Source organism: Pinus tabuliformis, chromosome 4_2 (assembly GCF_031772625.1).
Source record: "Pinus tabuliformis cultivar Carrire ecotype Pingquan chromosome 4_2, CPIR1, whole genome shotgun sequence".
NCBI lineage: Eukaryota > Viridiplantae > Streptophyta > Pinopsida > Pinales > Pinaceae > Pinus > Pinus tabuliformis.
Genome location: NC_142304.1, coordinates 987,683,750 through 987,704,657, shown reverse-complemented (window position 1 = coordinate 987,704,657; position 20,908 = coordinate 987,683,750). Strand labels below are relative to the sequence as shown.

The 20,908-nt window shown below is 36.9% G+C and overlaps 1 protein-coding gene across 1 annotated transcript in view; it reads right to left on the bottom strand.

Moving 5' to 3' along the window:
• Positions 1-6,767: 6,767 nt before the first annotated feature.
• Positions 6,768-20,908, bottom strand: part of LOC149172986 (uncharacterized) — a 49,847-nt gene continuing 35,706 nt past the window's right edge. Inside the window, exons 8-10 of the mRNA XM_089424476.1 lie at positions 7,625-7,750; positions 7,405-7,529; positions 6,768-7,304 (exon numbers count right to left, since the gene is read on the bottom strand). Coding sequence (XP_089280602.1) covers positions 7,131-7,304; positions 7,405-7,529; positions 7,625-7,750 — 425 coding nt within the window. The 3' untranslated portion in view covers positions 6,768-7,130. The remainder of the gene's footprint in view (positions 7,305-7,404; positions 7,530-7,624; positions 7,751-20,908) is intronic.

Below are 20,908 nucleotides of genomic sequence, written 5' to 3'. Positions count from 1 at the left end.
GAAGCCTTTTTCTGCAACCACCACTACCTACCCAACTATTTTGCCTAGCATTTTTTATTTCTTCTTGGAGGGTGCATTTGGACTTGCAGACCCTTACTTTGCCTTTTCTTTTCTTTGGCTTTTTTTCTTTGTTATTTCTATCTACTTCTACCCTTATTTCTTCCAAGGTCCCAGATTAAGCTGTTGGGAGCCTTTTCTTCTCTACCTGAACTACTTGTCTGCCAAGATTGAACAGTTTGGACAGACTCCTTTCTCTATTCTACAACTGCAAATTTAAACCATGGAATGATCCAGATTAAACTGTTGAATCATCCATCAAAATTTTGAGTCCATACCAAGCTATTAGCACCGATCAAAAATTCCTAGGAAATATGTGATCTTTGAATCATCAAAGCAGAGCATATTTGGACCTTCCATAGCCAATCATGAAATATGAAACCTATTGGTATAGGTAGCTAACAGTGGCTCCACATGGGGATGGTTTTTCTCCTGAAAGACCAAGAACAGCAGGTCAGATTGCCTTGCTCCTTGACTGCTCTTGCCAGTCTTGAAATTAGCTGCTTTGAGATGCCAAAATTGTGTGCTTTCGCTTCTTAATATACCTTTGATTCTAGGTGCCTTTTGCTGATAGTCAATAACCTTCAAAAACTGCCTTTTTACACTCTAAGCAGAAAAACAATATATACATCCTCATATATACAAGGGAACCTCGGGCTCCACTCATGGGTGATATTCAAAATAGTGTTTCAGCATCCTGCCATTGACAGGACCTTCATCCAAATCAGTTTCATTGAGGCTCTTAAGGAAATAAGTGTTGTTTCCTTGTACTGCTTGGACAGCATATGGTCCTCTCCATAGAGAATCAAATTTTCCATGTTTCCCTTTATCCTCTCTCCTTGCATCCCACTTAAGGACTTTGTCTCCTATGTTGAAATCTTCTGCTTTGGTTCTCCTGTCAAAAGCCTTCTTTAATTTTTCTTGCAAGATCTGAACTCTGCTGAAAACTTGATCTCTGGTTTGCTGTAGACATATGATCTGATTAATCCTTCTTTGCATATCATTTGGTTCAGCTTGGCTTTCTTGAAGAAGCTTCATGACAGGCACCCCTAGAGATGAGGGGAATTTGGCTTCTAGTCCATAAACCAACTCATAAGGGCTGGTCCCAATTGATCTTTTGGTTGTTAGTCTGTCTGCCCATAAGGCATTGACTAGTTTCTTATGCCAATTCTTTTTGTTTTCTTCTAGCACTTTCTTTATGATGTTTACCAAACTTTTGTTTGATGACTCAGCAAGACCATTTCCTTGGGGATAGTATGCAGTAGAATGGCCCAAAGTAATATGAAATTTATGACAGAAGTTCACCATTTTCTTGGATTTGAAAGCTGCAGCATTGTCTGTGATTATTTTGTCTGGACAGCCAAACCTAGCCAGTATGTTATTTTCCAAAAACTGAATGATTACTGAGTCATTTGCTTGTCTGCATGGGGCAGCTTCGATCCATTTGGTGAAGTAGTCTGTGGCTGTCAAAATCCATCTATGTTGGCCTGAAGATGAGGGATGAATTTCCCCAATGAAGTCCAAGCCCCATTGTTGAAAAGGTCTCTCTGTTGCAATAGGTCTTAGGGGGAGTGGCAGCAACTGTCTTTTGCCCTCAAACAGTTGGCATTTGTGACATGAGATGGTGAATCTCTTGATGTCAGAGAACATGGTGGGCCAGTAATAGCCAGCCCTCAGTATTTTGTCCACAGTGGACTTCCAGTACAAATGTCCGCCGCAATGACCTGCATGAAATTCTTCCATGATTTTGTTAGTTTCATTTTCAATTAAACAATGCAGCAATATACCTTCATGGTTTTTCCAAAGCAGATTTCCATCCATCACACAAAATCTTGATGTTTTCATTTTTAAGAACCTACACTTAGTCCTGGACAGTCCTGGGGGAGCACACAGGTTTTGTAATACATAACAGATGTCAGAGTACCAAGGAGATTGTTCAAAGGCTACATTGATCTTTGGAGTCGCCAGCTCTATTTCACTGTCCAGCTGATTGATATCTAGGGCTTGGAAATTTGTTTATGTCATTAATTTGGCCAAGCCTTGCCCTTTTATTAGCTTTGTAGGTTTTATTTCAATGTCAAATTCTAGTATGTCGGCAATCCATTTTCCTCTTCTGCCCTCTAAGTTTTCTTGGGTGAGAATGTCTTTGACAATAGGGCTTGGTACATAAGCCACAACATGGGAATAAAGGATGTAAATCCTAAAGTCTTTAATGGCCTTAACCAAAGCATATGCTTGTTTCTCCATAATTTGATATTTTAGAGGTGCATCTCTAAGAGCCCTGCTGAAGAAGGCAATAGGCTTCTCATTTCCTTGGTCATCTTTCTGTAATAAAACAGCAGCAATAGTATGCTGGGAGGCAAAAGAGAAGATAATGAACTCTCTGTCAAACTGAGGATTGGTTAACACCGGGGTTTGAGTGAGGGCCAGCTTTATGCCTTCAAAGGCTTGCTTTGCTTCAACTGTCCATTTCACCTTTGAATCTTTCTTTAACATATTGTTAAGTAATCTGATCAACTCAGCCAAATTTGGGATAAATCTCCTTAAAAAATTGATTTTTCCCAAAAACCCTTGTAATTCTTTTATATTTCTTGGGTGGGGCATTTGTAGGATAGCTTGTATCCTATCTGGATCAATTCTTATGCCATCTTTAGAGATGATGTGGCCCAATAGTTTACCTTCCTCTAGGCCAAACAGGGATTTTTTGGGATTCAACGAAATTCCATATTTCCTACATGTAAGGAAGATCTGTCTCAAATGTCTCAAATGTTCTTGGTCAGACTTGGAAAAAGGTGTGAGGTCATCCAAATAAATGACAAGGAAATCATGAATCTCCTTCGCAAAAGCAATGTCCATTGCTCTTTGAAATGTTGCCCCAGCATTCTTCAACCCAAAAGGCATTTTAACATACTTGAAAGTTCCCCATGGGGTTGTAAATGCCGTTTTGTCTTGATCATCAGGGTGTACTAGGATTTGATTGAAACCCGAGAATCCATCAAGTAATGAGATCCTTGAGGCCCCTACCACTCTTTCGAGAATATGATCCATCTTAGGTAAGGGATAATTGTCTTTGAGGGATACTTGGTTCAGATTTCTTAAGTCCACACACAGCCTAATTTCACCGGTCTTCTTTCTTGTGGGGACTAAATTGGATATCCATTCAGAGAATCTAATTGGTGCTATGATGCCTGCCTTAAACATTTTTTGTACTTCTTGTTCCATTGCTGGGAGAAGCATAGGATTGATTCTCCTCAATTTTTGTTTAAAGGGCTTTTGATCAGGTTTGAGAGGGATGGTATGCTGGATAACAGAGGTGTCATAGGACTTTAGGTCCTCATAACTCCATGCGAAGACATCTTGGAACTCTTTAAAGAGATCAATGTATTTAGGCTTTTGGTGAGGGGGTAGAGATGCAGATAATTTGATTATTTTGGGTTTGTCAGATGTACCTATGTTGCATTCTTCAATGGCTGCATTCAAGGGCTGCATTTTTGGTTTTCTGGGGATATCATTTGAATCAAAGATGTCTTCTAATGGAGTAAGGCCTGTTGGGAGAAAATTGTCTTTTAATTCAATGATTTCCTCTTCAACATTAGTTACCTCTTCACCACTGATTTGGTGAATTCGCTGAATGGTTTCCTTGTTGAAGATAGTTGGATTTAACATTTGCTTTGCTGTTCTAGGTGATATTGGATGATTGGTTTCCTGAAACAGTATTTGTGATTGACTTGCTGTTTCAAGTATTTGTGATTGACTTGCTGTTTCAATGTCAATATTTAATCCTGCAAATTCATGTTGCAGGGTCAAGAAATGGTTTATTTGCTTGTCATTCTCAAATACTTGCCAATCCTTAACATTGTTTGGAATGGAGGGTCTGTGTTTCACCTCAGCTGTAAAACAATGATGAGCCTCAAAAGGCAGTTTACAGGTACTTGCAAAGGTGGCCAGACTGTGAGCATGCAGATTCTGGGATCTAGGAATCTTAGTGATTTGAAATTCGGAAAAAAGGTTTAGCTCCTCAGCTACAGCAGACCTATAAGTCCTTAGTCTTTTGTCATTTGTAACAAAGTTTCCCTTTACTTGTTGAATAACTAAATCTGAATCACCCATGACTGAGACTTTCATGGCTTGTAGGGATTTTATTAACTTGAGGCCTAGTAGAAGAGCCTCATATTCAGCCACGTTATTAGTACATCTGAAATTCAATCTGTAGGCTCTGCCTTCTGCATAGCTATTTCCTTTATTGTGTACCCAAACTCCAGCTCCTGCCCCTAATTTGTTGACTGAGCCATCAAATTCTAGGAACCACAGTATGTCTTCTTGTGGGGGAGGTTTGGTGATCTGTTCATGGGCTGGTAGTGTGAGTAGCAATTGTGGTTTTTTCTTTATCTTGTCTTCCGGGACTATCTTTGCTTCTGATTGGTTGATCTTCGCAGTTAGGGCAGCAGCAACATCTTGTGTTTGCTTGACTTTTGTTTCATGGGTGGTAAGGCTTTTATTTGAGTCTTCCTCTTGTATGAACATCTTGGTTTCAACTTCATGCTCTGAGGGGATTGTAGTGTCGTTGAAGAGAATGTATGAGTCTATGTCTGAGTGGATAGCATATATGGGAAAGTTTTGAGGCTTTTCCTCACTACTGACCATGTATTTCATCAATGTTTCTCTATATAGTCTTTTTGGTTGCCCAAAAACAGAGATGGTGGCATATGACATGTCTAATTGTAAGGAACCTTGGAGTTTAGCTCCCCATGATCTTGATAACAGCATCCCATACTTGGGTGGGATGTCAGCGACTACCACATCCATTAGGATTGTCTTGTTTGGGTATTGAACTAAAGACACACATAAATCTTTAATGAGACCTAGACATTTGACTTGGCTGGAGTCAAAGGAAAATAGGTCCTTATATGGTCTTGTTATGTCTAGGTTCAGTCTTTCCATGACAGCCTTTGGCATAAGATTGTGAGATGCACCTGAGTCAAACATTTCTCACATGGATCGACTTGTACTTAGAGTGAATATCGGACGAGATTGAAGACCCCGGATCTAGTTTCATCCATCCGGGCTGCGATATATATTCAGGAAAAATAAAGACATTGACATGTACAGCATTGCAGCACAGATAATCATCCTACCAAAAGGATGATGATTTCTTCAAAATCATCAGTCTACCATCAGACGATTGTCTGTTCTATGTACAGAAAAACGAATTTATAAAGCTGAGCATGGGAATGCCTGCCTCAGCTAGATCATGAAAACAGTATGAAAAATAATGTATTGTATTGTATCTTATTACAGGTCTCCTCCCAGCATTGGAAGAACTTCGGATCCTCCTAATAAAACATTTCACCCGATAAACGGCCTCATACTTTAGGGGGCAACTGTTATAGACATTTTTGTGCCTTACAGCATTGAGCATGAAATGTCCATAATCCAAGGGATCCAAAGTCCCTAAAAGAGTTGTTCCTGCCCCTAAAGGAACAAGGTCAACCAATGACAGCTTCTCCCAGAAGTTCTCCACCAAAAACCACTCAGAAACAGTCAATTCAGGATCAATTCAGAAGCTCTTCTAGCTGGTGGTATAGGAACCAGTTTTTTTGGTCTAACATGACCAAATGCCTTTGGGCATATACAAAATGTAATTTTGTTTTTATAAACATTTTGACTCAGTGAAATTATATAAAAATGAAAATTAAATTAAAAATAAAATTATTAATTATTCATAATTATAATTATTAAACCAACCTAGATTCATCTTGACTCTGATTTTATCAAACTCATAAATCAAATCTCTTGGGATGCAAACTTTTTTTCAAATTATTCTTCTCTACGCTTGATAACTTTGGAGTTAAGATGAATCTAGACCAGTTTATAGTAATTATGATTAGAACCCACTTAAAACAATGATCTTATAAAAATTACTTAAACACAACCTTTTATATATATATATATATATATATATATATAATACCCTTTATGTCCCCTGGCTATTTTTCAGCCTAGTTAAAGGAAGCAATATACAGACAAATAAATTAAAAAACACTGTAAATAAATATACCCGTTTTTCTAATTCTTGAAGGAAGCAGTTTAATCATATATAAATAAAAAAAATCAACTAGATTTTGTAACGCGAGTGCTAAAAATAACCTGGTGCGAAAAGAGTCTAATAAAAACAGGCGAAGTTTATCTAGATGGCGAAGTTTACACATCTAGATATTATAAACAGTTGAGTACCGCCGTTATTAGAGCTCAAAACTCAAAAATCAGATAGGCGAAATCAATTGATTTCAAAAATGGGATCATTCCTATTAAAAGTTCAACAGAAAATCTCAGTATTAAAGCATTTTGCGCTTTATGTCAGCTTCGGTGACCACTTAAAAAACAAATGCAATTTGCTCATAAGTAATTTCAATTGAAGCAGAACTTTCCTCTTATCTGCTATATGAGAGAACTTTCCTCTTATCTGTTATGTGGGAGAAGGGCGAGAGTCAAATAATTTTTAGGTTTATTTTATTAACAAGTAAACTAGCAATGCCTAAACCCAAGGACAATTTTTAGGATATTTACTTCATTAACAAGCAAACTAGCAAGGCCTAAGGCCTAAATCTAAGGACATCAAGAAGATTTGATCACGTGACCTCCCAATAAACAAGTACTCAACAACAAAAAATCAACAACAAAAAATCAACCAACGTAGCTATAAACATCAGTTACTTAAAATAAGTTCAAACAATAATATTGAAATCTTTAATCCAACCCTTTTTACATAATATGTTAGAACTTACATATATTTGTTTTTGTATATACATCATTGCAAATTTGCATAACAAACATCAAATAAAATAAAATGTATTTGACATATGGCCGCTCCCTGCATGCTTGGGAGCATGATTATTCAATCTTTGTCCTTTTTGGCTCAGATTGTTTTTGTGTTTCGAACAGCAACCTCACTATAATTTCTGATCAAATGTTCATATAAGATACCAATCTTATGCCAGGAAAAGAAAATATTCTTACCCGAAATGTCTATAGTGTTTAGAGATCTCCACATGCGAAAAAAAACCATGCATGATTCAGCCAAGCCATAAATGGCGGATACGATGCCAATCAAATTTATCTTGTTTTCGATGATTTAAGGTTCTGAAGTGAAGCCACACTAGGATGGCTAGCACCACTAGAATCACAAAAGACACGACCTCCTCCAATTTGACATTCTTTAAGGTCCATTTGGCAGCTGTGCTGAGTTCCTGTCATGTTAACCAACTTACACATGTAATGTAGTCTGTCAAAATAAATGTACATTTACAAGAGTACAAGCCAAAATAATAAATCCAGACAAAAGCCAACCTTTAGTATGAAATCAAAATGATCTGCCATGCCCCTTTTCCTGTATGGAAGATTTTTTTCTGATCGCTGCAAGGAATGCTCTAGCATATCTAGCAGCGCAATGTCTTCTGCTGGGTTCCCGACATCTGTATAGAACAATGCCCCTTTGGTAAGAATACAGAAAATCAGATTACATAGACAAGGACGACCACTTTCCTTGAGATGCTTCCTTCAAACTAACCTGAAATGTCGAAAATTTGATCGACGGCTGACACACCTAATAACTCTCCAAGAAAAACATGGGCTCTGATACGATCAGAATCATCAAGTTCATCACCATGTGTCATGACAACCACAGGTTTATCATCTGCACAATAACATCTATCCCAATTATTTTTTACATCAAATATCAATCAATTCTGATTGGATTCCTCTAGCATTTCAAAGTTATTATCCAATAAAAATGAACAACATATCGTATCAGTATGTATGAACATAAGAACACAATCTTCATGTAAGGAAATTTATCATTTTATACTCTTTTCACTCATTGACCAACAATGTTAGACCAGGATTCAGTGCACAATGAATACAATTAATAATGAGAAGCAACTAAAATTGTGTTAAGAGTTTAAATGAGGTTTATTTTGAAGAAACGTATTATCAGTTCGAAGTTAGTGCTCATTAACTTCAGGGGTTATCCCTAAGTGATCCAAGGAGTCAAATATAAATCGCAAAATGATTAATACCAGCTCAAATTGAAATAAAAGCTCACTGTTATGTTTGAAATCTGAAATAAAACAGAGAAAACAGCAAGCTGGAAACTGCCTAACGGAAAATGACGCAGAATTTGTAGTACATCTTGGGCACTGTTATCCTCCAGATTTGCCCCTTGCAAACTGGAGGGTTGAGAGCCAGCCAATCTTCATCAGGCTGGTGTTTGGAGTTAGCTTTCAGGGTCTACTATCAGAGTCAGCTTCCATGTAGGTCAGAAATGGTTCTCCTGGAGGTCAGATACAGTATTTTTCAGTGATTTGAATCCATTTCAGAGTCAGACATTTCACAGGCATTTTCATCTGTTTTGAGGAGATTACTAATTTTAATAGTCTTCCTACTTTTTAGAAGGAAGATTTGGAGGCTTGCCTGTCAGAGGTGATTACATATTTGGGATCCTTGTGTGCTCATGATTCCGATGACCTTTTTCTAGGCAACATGTGAGACACTGGCTTTTTGCAGTCAGGGTTCTGGGGCTTGCATGGTGATTCTAAGCACATACTCAGATTCCTCGCAGAAAATCAAATCCAATAAGCCTGATTTAATTAACATGCCAGAAATTGCTATTTTAGCAGTGCATATTTTTAGGGGTGCTATATTTAGCAGGGTTCTCTTAGCAGTGTTCGATATTTTTCTCCTTTTCCTATTTTCATGGGGGACTACTATTTTTGGCATGCCTATTTATGGTAGGTCTAGTTAACAAGTGTGGTTGCCATGCAGGATGGCTAGTGACAGCAACCAAAGGCACCATGTCGCAGTGATGTGGTAGTAGGCATCACTTCATCTTAGGGCACCTTCTTGGACTTGAGTTCACTTGACCTCTATTGTGTCAATTCATCTCTGGTTCACTCGTCTTCAGTTCAGCCAGACTAGGCAACCTCACTAGTGTTCACTCGTCTTCAGTTGAGTCAGACAAGGCAACCTCTCTAGAGTTCTTGTCTTTAGTTGAGTCATCATCAAAAGTCATCTTTAGTTCACTTAAAGCTGCAGAAGCTTGCATGAGGAGGGTGCCTTGTTGGACTTGAGTGAGTTATCCTTAATTGAGTGGAGAGGGTGCATGGCTCTTATTCACTTCATTTCACTCAAGGCACACGAGTTAACTAGAACCCCACATGGCCTTTCCTTTCTCTTCACTCCACTCCACTAGAGAGAGCGAATGAAGAACTTGAGGAGAATGCATGGGTTTAGCTCCATATTACCTCTCTCCATTACACTCCACTCAAGGCGCATAGGAGAGTTCAACTTGGACATGCTTGAGATCACTTCACTCTACATCACTCCTAATAGGTTGTATGGGTTGAGTGCATGGCATTTTCCTTCTCTTCTCTTCACTCCATCATAAGAAAAGGAAGGCACATCGCATGAAAGTAGCTCCTCCTTTACAAGGGATCAAAGTTTTCTGAACAAAGGTCAAATGGCATTTAAGGGCTTCATCTCAATCACTTTTCTTCTTCTTTCCTCATTATCTATATTGGGTATGTGTTATATATTATATTCTTTGCACAACTGCCACCACACATACATTGCATCGGGCACAGTGGGGGGCAGCCCCCCATTTGGAGGGATCGCCCCCTACTCAAGGGGTTTGAGGGTAGCACCTCTGAAAAAAAAATTGGGCTGTTTTTTGCATCCGTTTTTGGTGGTTTTCAGCACATGGCTTTCACCATTAGCAGTTTTGCAGTTAGGGTGGTTTAGCCCATGGTGTTATTGTTTCAGTTAAGGAACTGTGGTTGTATTCTAATCCAAGGTAAATAGATTGGCAGTTTATGGATGTTGTGGGATATATATATATATATATATATATATATTGTATGCAACACTGTAAAGCAGAATATATTGAAAAATCTTTCTGGTTTTCCTGGTTTGGGCTTCTAGGGTAAAATATATTTGTTAATGTGTGTGTTTGCCATTGCATTTTTTCTGTTTTATTAAGAATTTGTTTGTCACAATCAATTGTACAGGGTTAAAACCTACAATCTATACTCTATGCAAGGCATATTATTGCGATCTATCTTGTATATCATCTCCATAACACAGCCGGTCTCTTGACCAAACGAAGACAAAGTTTGACCATGCTCTTCTCATAGCTTCTCAACTTCTGGATGTGATATTTCATGTTCATTGTGGTGATATAGATAGTTTTGCCTCTATTTTAAATTTTTTATTTTATCAATCACTTAGAGAGCATATTTTGTTCTCTCTTTCTTTCATATTTTGCTGATTACAGATTGAAATTCTTGCATTTATTCCCAATTATCAATCATCTTTTAGGTGTCTAATTGCATGCCAAGGATCCATATTATGTGCTGATTCCTTGTACTAACATGCAGACTTTTAGATGATTTTCAGCACATGATAAACTAGGGACACCCTCCTCAGATTGGAAAAGCACTAATCTGAATGGAGAGGCAATTAGCTAGTGACCTTTGAACTGATTGCTTATTAGTTATCACTTCACTTGTGTGCTACAGGTCTTAAGTCAGCACTTTCCTGTGGTGGATATTTGTGTGCTAACAAGCACGGAACCCGATGCAACTCTAAGCTCAAATATGCCTAAATAAAGTGCCGAAAACAAGTACAGCACTGTAATGGTAGTTTTGAAGGCTGTAAATGCTAATTAAAATTGTTGTCTTTGTAGTTTTTATGTTCTGTATACATTTGAAATGCATGTAAATCAGGAAATATGTATGGTTCATCCTGCATAAAAGTCAATAAAAATCAAGCTAATTTTGCTGTTTTATGACAGAAAATTTAACTAATAGAAAACTGAAATGCCTAATCTATGTGCCGTGTGTGCCTAGGATGCATGAAAACCAAGGAAATCAAATAGTTTTGGTTTTTTGTAAATGATTAAATACTAAATAGCTTTAGTAAATTAACCAATTCCTGATGGAGCTGCACTGTGAATGAAAACAAAAGGAATAGGGTAAATGAAATTACTCAAGTCCAACTACTTAGATCCTGTCAAGAACGTTAACAACAGCAGGTGAAAGTTTAAGAAGTTATCATGCACAAAACACAAGTATAGTCACCAAGAAAATTGTTGAATGTCTTTATTACCAAGTGTATTCTGAAGAACAAAATCCTTGACAAGTAGGAACATACCAACGAATATGCAAGATCTTTGGGAAAGCAGAATTTTACAACTCTTTCACTTCAGTATGGATAGGTACAATCACGATGTTGCAATGAAGAAGTCCAACCGCCACAATGTGCTCTATCCCATCTCTCAACCATACACTCTCAAGAAAGAATAGTAGAAGCAATGAAAGAAAGAGGAACACACCAGTTAACCCCTTTTCAACTGCTTGTACAATGATATATAGAATGCAAGAGATTAAGAATGGATAAGAATAGGATAGATGAGGTCTAAAGCTAGATCAAGCTCTCTCAGTAGAGAACTCCAAAAATGGCAATCTTCTGTCCCAAAAACTGCTCAAACCCATTGTCATAAGGCTGCCCTATCTGCTGCAGTAGAGCTTCCCTCTTCCAAGAAAGTAGTTTCCTTCCAAACCCACAAAGAAAATGCCAAAAGTAGCTTAAACTATAGTGCACCCTCCATCAAATCGTAGTCTCTCTTGCAAATAATAACCACCGTACAAAACATAAGGTCCAAATAGCGTAGGCTTGGATTGAGGTGATAATAAATCCCTACCCTATGTATATCACCTCAACTCAAGCCCAAGCTATCTAGACCCAACGCCCCCTACATAGTCAAGGGAGGAGTCTCTAAATATCCCCCAACAACACCGATTTATGTCCAGTGCCTTATATGGAGTCAATGGAGTGGAGGTGTTCTTGATCTGTCTATTGTCCTATGTAAAACAGTGCAAAAAGTAGTGCATAGTTTTAACAGTAGATGTTGGTAGTCAAAATAACTCAAAGATATGGGTCCCCACATTGTGTATATCACCTCAACCCAAGTCCCCGCTATTTAGGCCCAACGCCCCCTAAATAGTCAAGGGAGGAGTCTCTAAATATCCCCCAACAACTCCTATTTATGTCCAGTGCCTTATATGGAGTCAATGGAGTGAAGGTGTTCTCGGTCTGTCTATTGTCCTATGCAAAAACAGTGCAAAATGTAGTGCATAGTTTTAACAGTAGATACTAGTAGTCAAAATAACTTAAAGATATGGCATGTGACCTATGAATTTTGCTCTACTAAATGTATCCTATCAAAATATATAATTATTTATTAGTTCGGGATGTCTGGTTAAAGATCTATGGGTGAAAACAACTCCATGTCATGTATGACAGACTGTAAAGTCTGGGTAAAAACACAGGGATAGCAACCTATTTTACTTTATTAGCCAATCCACTGTGTAAAAAATCTCTAAGGAATTACCCTAAAATGTGGAATGGTTAAAGGGTGATTATAGGCTTTAGAACCTCCCTTCTACTGAATTTTGACTTAAAATACAATTTCCAGCTAAATGGAAATTGATTTCCAGATTTCTAGGTTATGTTTATTTACCCATAAAGTTCCAGAAAATTATTTAATGATTTTAATAGCTGGAAAATGAAAGAAAATCAACTCAATCTGAGAAAAATAACAATAAATCAATATGGACCTGATGATATCAAGTTCTAGTATAAAATACTAAACTTAAGACCTCTAGAACTTGTTTCTTGTGGCTGGAAAATGCAGGTCCAGCAACGAAAACCCCCTCTTAACCTGCAGATCTGCAATCAAATGGCTAAATACAAGTGCAAAATGGAGGAAATAAGAACTTGTATCAATATGGGGTTCAGATCTAACAATTTTGCTAATCTTCCCCAATAAATAACTTCTTGTAAATTGATATGAAGATAAGAACTTGTCAGTAAATCCTACCCTAACTATAGAAAATAAAAAAGAGATTTTGAGAATTTTTGGACTTTTTGGTTGTTGAAATTATCCCTGTGCCTTGGAGTCTCACCTCTTGCACAAGTGTAAAGTAGATATCCCTCTAAATTGCTATGCCTATAGTTCTCGTCAAGGGAGTGGGCTTGGTCTTTCCGGAAATTGCCCCCACTATTGCTTAATTCACCCTGCAAACTTTCAACCTTCCCTAGGAGTGACCTTCTCTTTGTGGCGTCTCCAACCTTTTTCTTCTATGTGACAAAATACAAAACCTTCGAAGCAGTAAAACCCCCTTTCAAAGTGGCTTAAAACCCTTGGATCAGCTCACTTACAAAAACAAAACAAACAAGTGGGAAGGCTACATAGCGTATTAGCTCGTCAATGGTAGAAAACATTAGTCTTGAATGAATTTAATTATTGGAATTAGATTTAACAAATAATGATCAATAACAATAGCAATAAAAGAAACATTTTTTTTGCAGATGAAAGAAATCAACCTCCATCTCAACCCAAGGGCTAGAGTGAGGTTGTTGGTACTAGGCTAGCCCATAGGTATCACAGGCATACTCACTTAAGAGTTCACAAGGTTAGAAGCCAATACAACAATATTCATAGGCATGAAGTCATTATGACAATATTTATCAAGGCAATATAGCTCATCATGTCACTAGCAGGGATTTGAAGCAGGTTGGGGAAGATAATGGCCATTCCGCCCAACCACCCAAGATAACCCGAATTAACAACATGAAAAGAAACATTACCAATAACCACTCTGCGATTATACAAGAGAGTATAAGGGTTTGCAAATAAATGAGCTCTTTATTAATAGATAACACTTGTCTCAAGTGAACAACAACGATTTACAAATGATGAGAGGCTAGCCTTTTATACAAAAAAATTTAACTAGTAGTTTGATTCTTCCTCAATAAAATATTTATTAGTCATCCACATGTTCGAAACTTAGTAAATTAATTCATGAAATACTGCAATATATTTTTAATTCACCCACTAGGGTGTCGATTTGGACAAATTTCCACAATTTAGCTCAAAATTCCCGTTGCTCATGATCCATTGCTCAACTAAATGGTCCATTGGATCTCCAACAGCTAGTTAGACTCTCTAACAGCCTAAGAAACCAGATTCGTCCCCCCCCCCCTCATGTCCCGATTCCCGCATGTCGGACATGATTCTCGAGGGAAATGTGTCTGATTCGTGGGTCGTGTTGTAGCTTATAATGGGCTTGAGGTTTCTTTATCCGTTATATCACTATTGGAGTTATAAAGCTCCTTTATATCCTTTATCCTTACTGAAAAGTCCAAAAGAAAAGAAATATTTTATTTATTATATATTGGCATCGCTAAAGGAAGAGATGCAAAATAATCGGATATAGAGGGTTATATGAAATTATTTGTATATATGTATAGTGCAAAGCATAATTGTAATGGATTTACAAAGAAAACATGTGTTAAAGTGATTAACATTGGACCTGGAAAATATATATTATATTTTAAAATTCGGCGGGTCCGTAAAGTGGCCAACACATATGCGTTGGTTCATTACCTATTGCCGATTGCGATTCAAAGAGACGGACCCGAAAGGTATATACGGCATGGTTTAAAGTCCCGTCGGGTCCGCCACACCGTAGAGCTTTGAATGTTAAGAACCGTCGATTGCGACTTGATATGGCAGACCCGAAATATTATATATCCTGTTGTAGAGTTCCGGTGGGTCCACTATATCGAAAACTTTTTCATATACATTATAATTACGCTTTTTTTATATATTTTTATTATAAGGGGAATTATAATCGAAATGAGCGCCAATTGTGATATGGTAAGCTGGACCCGATATTACATGCATTATGGTTAATTATTCCGTCGGGTTCGTGATATATATGGTTTCTGGGCCGATTGCGATAAGTGGAAAAAACATATCCTACGGTATATTTTCGTTATAAAGTATATAATGGAAAAGGGCAGCTTTGAAGAATTAATACGTAAGTCTAACATTACGTCGATATATATATATATATATATATGGAAAATGATGACTATGTGATGGGTTTTCGGATCTAATGGATTTATGAAATATATTTAATACTTTTGAGTTTCACGGTAAACAAAAGGTTTGCATTATTTTCATTAGAATCAGTGATATGGCTAGATTGGAAGAAAAGGCAGTTGGTTGAATCTGATACATGCGTAACCAGGTTTTGCACAAGTTAAACACAATTTATCATGATTAAAACAGATTAAGGCATTTACTAAGGAATTTAACAGCAGATTAAGCAAAGTGAGCCAGCAGTTATCACCTCCTTCTAGATTCAATTTTGTTCTGTTATTTCACATTCTCTGAGGTGTTTTACCCTCTGTAAATTTTGTAATATTTTTACCTCATATAGCTAGAAAACAGTTAGATAGGTTTCAGAAATCGATAATTGTTCCACAAATGTATAAAGGTGGAAAATTTTACTAAGAAAAGGGGGTTGGAATTTTGGAGAACCGAGGCCATTATATTCCTAATAACATCATTGATTGATGAAATAACCAGAAGTTTCCAGGAGTTGTTACATATAATTTGTAAGCTTTACTATCATGTGTCATGCAATGTTTTCTTCTTTTTAAGTGTAGTAATGAAGCTATAGGGTAAAATCCCTTAAAGAGCGCTCCTATACTTAAAGTCCTCACTTCCTTTCTAAGTTATAGATAGTAGTTTCTGTGAAAGACCAGCATATTGTCTATGATTTATTTCTCATGATCATAATTCCTCTAAGTTATAGATAATAGTTCCTGTGAGAGATCAGCATATTGTCTTTAACTTCCCTTTCAAACTTTCCTCATTCATCATTTATATTTAGCAACAAATGGCATTCTGAGATGTTCTGGTCATACATGTATTAAGAGTCTAAGGCCAAGTTTTCCAAGTCCTTCATTTGGGAATATAATAAACAATAAGTGACAGTAAATAATCTTTATTAATGTCTTAAGCACAATTTCCCTACAGCCAGGAAATTGGTTTCTTAAGGAACAACATTAATTGGCGTTGTTTCCGAGGAGAGAAGACAAGAAGGTTTTTCCCTGGGTTTCAATATTTTCCTCTGGTTGTTTGGTGAGGAGGAAATATTTCGCTATTTGAATAAAAGCAATAAAAGGCGACTCCATTGTAACAAAGACCACAATCTGTAAACTAACTGAATAAGAACACTTTTCCATAGGTTTATTAAGTTTGAAGTTGATTCTTGAGAGTGACAAGTTTCAGCAGTTGGTCGTACATTCACACCTATGATTTTCACTTACAATATTGATTGGCGACTCCACTGTATTTTGAAGCTTTCTTTTCGGGATTTTGATGGCTCTCCCTGCATTCTTAGTCCATAAATTTGATCCATTTGATTTTACTGGGATCACTGGCTATCCCCATGATATGCCTGCATTTTCTGTGTGGAATGAGTTTCTTCCAAGATTCAGTAGAAAGGAATATGAAGATCCAACTCAGCACCTCCAAGAGTTTCATGAATGCATGGAGCAACAGGGCATCATTCATGAAGATGTTAAGATGAAACTGTTTATGTTTTCTTTGGATCAAGAAGCTAGGGCTTGGTTCAGGTCTCTGCCTCTTTCAAGCATTTCATCTTTGAAAGATTTCCATTCAGTGTTCAATTCTTCTTGTAAAACTTATTATCCACACAAGTTTCTTTTTGAAGGTTGTTGTGAATATTATGATGCTAAGGAAACTTCAAAGGCTCAAGGTAATCTTGTCGATGAAACTAATGATTTTGTTGATAGTATATCAAGCATTCAAAGCTATGAGTAGGTCTCTGAAAGTGAGGAACTATCACTTTCTCAAAATGATGTGGAGAGGGTTATAGAGCAGTTTTCTTCAATAATCTCCCAAGTAGAGAATCAGTTGACTTTGTTTCAAGCAAATCAAGAGAGTATTCAGATAGAGAAAAGTTCAAACATGCATCAAGAATCTCTGCTCAGCAGTCAAAGAAAGGAAGAAACAATTAAGTTGCAAATAAATCCCCAGGGATCTTATTTTGATGAGTTTGATGAGCCTCATATTTATAATGAAAATGATTTAAATGGGGAACAGGACACAACCCTTCAAGTTCATCAGTTGGATGTTGCACCTACAGGAAGAAACCAGCGAGTGGAATATGTTAGACAGCAATATATTAAGCCATTTATCATATCAAAAGAGGCTATCTCATGTAAAAAGGAAGTTGATAAAGAGATTGTATATCAGTGCATTGAAGAACACAATGATGCTCATGGATTAGAGGTAAACAATCTATTTGAAGTTGATTGTATGTCATATAGCAATGTAAAAAAATTCATTTTTCTTCCTGAGGTTACAATTACAAGTTATTTTCAATCAAAGCTTAGAGATGAAGAGTGGAAACATGGAAGTGACATAGATCATTTTCTTAAAGATGTGGCTGATTATTCTGCTGAATATATTATCCCAACAGAAGGTTCAATTGAGCAGGGACCTTCATATATAGAGAATTTCTTTGTTGGAATTGATCAAGAACATGTTTTTTCTCATACTTTTGAAGATCCTGTGGCAGACTACATGGAGGAATTTATCAACAGTCTACACATATCTTTTGGTGGATATACTTCTAATTTTTGTTGTGAGCTGCTTTTATGCATAATTTATTTTTTGTTCAGGATGAATGGTATTTTCTAGATTCACTGGCAGAATGGTTCTAGATTAAGCACTCAAATGTTAATTTGATATCATTGGAAGATTGACTTCACTTGATTGAGGTCAGTCATGTACATGTGTAGGAACTTGTACATAAATAAGCTTATGTGTTGAGCATTTGGTTTCAAGTTGCAGTTCTTCAATTAAATCATTAGTGGATGAATAAGGGTGACCTTCCCAGTTGGAAACTGGTTTGCAGAGGTGTCAAACTTCAAGATTGCCATGTTTTCAATTGCCAAATTTCAGGGTTTTTACAGTTTTGGACTCCATGCCCAACTAAGGCTACTGATCTATGATTCTTAATATTTTGTTATCAGAGCACAAGCATCTAATCTCTGCAGGTATTGATGTGGGTTCACTGTACAGATCTTCACACAGTTAAGAGTTCAGAGAAGCAATATATGACTCCATGCCCAATGGATATGGCATTGATCTGCGGTTCTTGGTGCATCTGGGGCAAAAGCACTATCCCCAGTTGGAGCCAGATTTTGCAGCTTATATTGGGCTTGAGGTTTCTTTATCCATTATATCACTATCAGGAGTTATAAAGCTCCTTTATATCCTTTATCCTTACCGAAAAGTCCAAAAGAAAAGAAATATTTTATTTATTATATATTGGCATCGCTAAAGGAAGAGATGCAAAATAATCGGATATAGAGGGTTATATGAAATTATATGTATATATGTATAGCGCAAAGCATAATTGTAATGGATTTACAAAGAAAACATGTGTTAAAGTGATTAACATCAGACCTGGAAAATATATATTATATTTTAAAATTCGGTGGGTCCGTAAAGTGGCCAACACATATGCGTTGGTTCATTACCTATTGTCAATTGCGATTCGAAGAGACGGACCCGAAATATTATATATCTAGTTGTAGAGTTCTGGTGGGTCCACTATATCGAAAACTTTTTCATATACATTATAATTACGAGTTTTTTATATATTTTTATTATAAGGGGAATTATAATGGAAATGAGCGCCGATTGTGATATGGTAAGCCGGACCCAATATTACATGCATTATGGTTAATTATTTCGTCGGATCCGTGATATATATGGTTTCTAGGCCGATTATGAAAGTGGAAAAAGCATATCCTACTGTATATTTTCGTTATAAATTATATAATGGAAAAGGGCAGTGTTGAAGAATTAATACGTATGTCGATATATATATATATATATATATATGGAAAATGTCGACTATGCGATGGGTTTTTGGATCTAATGGATTTATGAAATATATTTAATACTTTTGAGTTTCACGGTAAACAAAAGGTTTGCATTATTTTCATTAGAATCAGTGATATGGCCAGATTGGAAGAAAAGGCAGTTGGTCGAATCTGATACATGCGTAACCAGGTTTCGCACAAATTAAACACAGTTTATCATGATTAAAATAGATTAAGGCATTTACTGAGGAATTTAACAGCGGATTAAGCAGAGCGAGCCAGCAGTTATCATCTCCTTCTAGATTCAGTTTTGTTCTTGCTATTTCATGTTCTCTGAGGTGTTTTACCCTCTGTAAATTATGTAGTATTTTTACTTCATATAGTTAGAAAACAGTTAGATAGGTTTCAGAAATCGATAACTGTTCCACAAATGTATAAAGGTGGAAAATTTTACTAAGAAAGGGGTGTTGGAATTTTGGAGAATCGGGGCCACTGTATTCCTGATAACATCATTGATTAATGAAACAACCAGAAGTTTCCAGGAGTTGTTACATATAATTTGTAAGTTTCACTATCATGTGTCATGCAATGTTTTCTTCTTTTTAAGTGTAGTAATGAAGCTGCAGGGTAAAATCCCTTAAAGAGCGCTCCTATACTTAAAGTCCTCATTTCCTTTCTAAGTTATAGATAGTAGTTTCTGTGAAAGACCAGCATATTGTCTATGATTTATTTCTCATGATCATAATTCCTCTAAGTTACAGATAATAGTTCCTATGAGAGATCAGCATATTGTCTTTAACTTTCCTTTCAAACTTTCCTCATTCATCATTTATATTTAGCAACAAATGGCATTCTGAGATGTTCTGGTCATACATGTATTAAGAGTCTAAGGCCAAGTTTTCCAAGTCCTTCATTTGGGAATATAATAAACAATAAGTGATAGTAAATAATCTTTATTAATGTCTTAAGCACAATTTCCCTACAGCCAGGAAATTGGTTTCTTAAGGAACAACAAGTCGAGCATGTCCAAACACGAGGGATTCATGGACCTAGTGAATCTGATTCTCTTGAGCAGCGCGTCACGATTTTGGGACACGTGTCCCTCTCGAAAATCTTGTCACGACTCTTTAAAAGCCTGATTTGCATTGCTTTCTCTTCACTGTAATGCATCTCTCTTGCTGTGGGTGTGCGGGAGCGAGTAGCAAAGGGTTTAGGAGAATGTTTCGTGATGATATGGGTTTGGATAGCAGTGTTGAGTTTGCATTGGCCAGCTTGGCTATTAATGAGCCAGTGCTAGAGCCTGTCAATTTTTATGATGGTGGTACTCTTGAGGGGTCATCCTCCACACCAACAGACGCTGAGATTACATTGGATACAGAGGAGGATGCAGTGGAGAGTAGTGGTGACTGCGACAGTGATGCTAATTTTGATGATGATGATTGATGAGCTACCTACTACCTTGTAGTTGTTTTGTATTTGCTATTTCTATTTGTCATTGGCATTCGTGTAAGGAGTCCTCAAGAGTCAGTACCTATTGCCCAAAAGCCTCTCAGAAAAATTTTGCTAGAAAAAACCACCACAGATCTACATGGTGGGAAGGAGCACAAAAAGAACACTACACTGTCATCAAAGAAGAAGAATATTCTAGAGAAAATGAGTCACAAGAAATCAAGGAAGAAGGAAACAACTCTCAAAACAAGCAAGGAGAAAGCCCGCCCCAACAAATCAACAGTTATGAGGATTTGAATACCGCAGAAAATAAATCTTCATTTAACAGCAAAGCAGATCTCCTAAACCAAACTTCTTCTCCGACTATTTTCAAAAGAACGAACACAATAGATCGCGAAGATAAGACACCAATGTCCCAAGAACCAGAAGAGATGAAGGAGATGCAAGACAAAGGAAGTTGGAAGACCGTAGAGAAAAGAAAGAAAGCTACAACACCAATCTCGCCAAGAAAGACGAGGAGCCAGACAAGTAAAAATTAAGAAAATTGTAGGTCCGATAGACCAATTTGGTC